This window comes from Pteropus alecto, unplaced genomic scaffold (genome assembly GCF_000325575.1).
Source record: "Pteropus alecto unplaced genomic scaffold, ASM32557v1 C18580106, whole genome shotgun sequence".
In the NCBI taxonomy this organism is placed as follows: Eukaryota; Metazoa; Chordata; class Mammalia; order Chiroptera; family Pteropodidae; genus Pteropus; species Pteropus alecto.
The window spans coordinates 149-1448 of NW_006493387.1; the positions used below are offsets into that span (position 1 = coordinate 149).

General features: G+C 44.5%; 1 protein-coding gene across 1 annotated transcript; it reads right to left on the minus strand.

Annotated features, from left to right (window-relative positions):
* Positions 1–357: 357 nt before the first annotated feature.
* On the minus strand, positions 358–986 carry LOC102882526 (spectrin alpha chain, non-erythrocytic 1). The gene is made up of 2 exons (XM_006925285.2): positions 823–986; positions 358–558 (listed from the first exon to the last, which is right to left on the minus strand). The coding sequence occupies exons 1-2, from the start codon at positions 952–954 to the stop codon at positions 373–375; spliced, it is 318 nt and encodes a 105-aa protein (XP_006925347.2). The 5' UTR covers positions 955–986; the 3' UTR covers positions 358–372.
* Between the last annotated feature and the right edge of the window lie 314 nt (positions 987–1300).

Consider the following 1300-nt stretch of genomic DNA (forward strand, 5'->3'; position numbering starts at 1 on the left):
CCATTCATTACAAGGCCCCCAGGCTCCCGAGAACACCCAGAGTGGAGCAGTCAGGCATCGGTGGACGCCTGCCAATCGTCAGAGGCATTCGCCACCACACCCTCGTCTGAGAAACCCTGACACCCAGCTTTGGCAGCCCAATAAAAGCTTTACTAAGCCCTATTCGAAAGTGGGTGGAGGAAACAGGCCAAATGAACTCTGCCCTTCCCGCTATGACCACAAGTGAAAAAGCATCTTCTAATCTAGGAGTAATTAGTATCGCTGCCTTACTCAACTCTAAACTTTAAAACTCTTGGACGAGGTTATCAAAACTTCCTCACTCAGAAACTGGGGAACCAATCATCAAAACGTTCTTCCGCAAACACCAGACAGTTAATAAAATGATGTTGTGAGACGCACAAATCTATTTACCTGAATGAGTTTGGCAGCAAACTGATTCACTTCGTTAACTCTTTCTTCGTGGGCAGCCATATCCGTCTGAAACTCTTCAAATTTCTTCTGTAAAACTTCCACATGCTCCAGGTCCTGGCCCAGCTCCTCAGAAGTCACAATCGCTTCCTAGTCAGGGACCATAACAAAGCTGGAGTCACCAAACGACGTTTGGTAACACTGGACCCCAGAACTTAGGAGACAGGCACACAGGTGTCTGTCTCAGAGACGCTGAGTTTCAGAGTTACAGATGAGAATAGACCAGAGGGGAGCTGGGGACACAGCAGTCCTGCAGCTGCTCCCGCTAACACCGGCTCTCGAATGCAGATCGGGGGAGCCGACCTCCATCCTTTCTGGAAGGTGACCTAGCAAACCTTCCTTCTCAAAACGCACCTTGTCATTGATCCAGTCCATCACATCCTCACATTCTCGTAAGTACTGCACTAGCTTCTGGGCCTGCAGTAGTTTGATTCCTTTCTCCCGCATTTTCTCCAAAAGTAATTCCCATTGGCGGTGCAGCTCCATCAAACGAGTCTGGAGGTGAAAATTCAATCCCGTGTATTACAACCATTTCTATGAGATCTGGCTCTTCCAGAGAGTCCCGATAAGTCAGAAACCTTGCGGATCTCTGAACAAGTCTTGAAAAAAGATAATCCCTAAACTGAGAGGAAATAGGAAATTTAATTGAGAACAGAAGAAAGCATTCATTTCATGGTGGTTTGGTAGGTCTGAGAGTATGAAATAATTGACCATTCATGGGTAAATTTATTCTACTTTACTTCAAGGGAATTATTAAATATGATTAATTATCAATTGTTGATTTAATATTATTTGTAAGTATTTCCTTTTATTAGTTACTATCATTCAATTA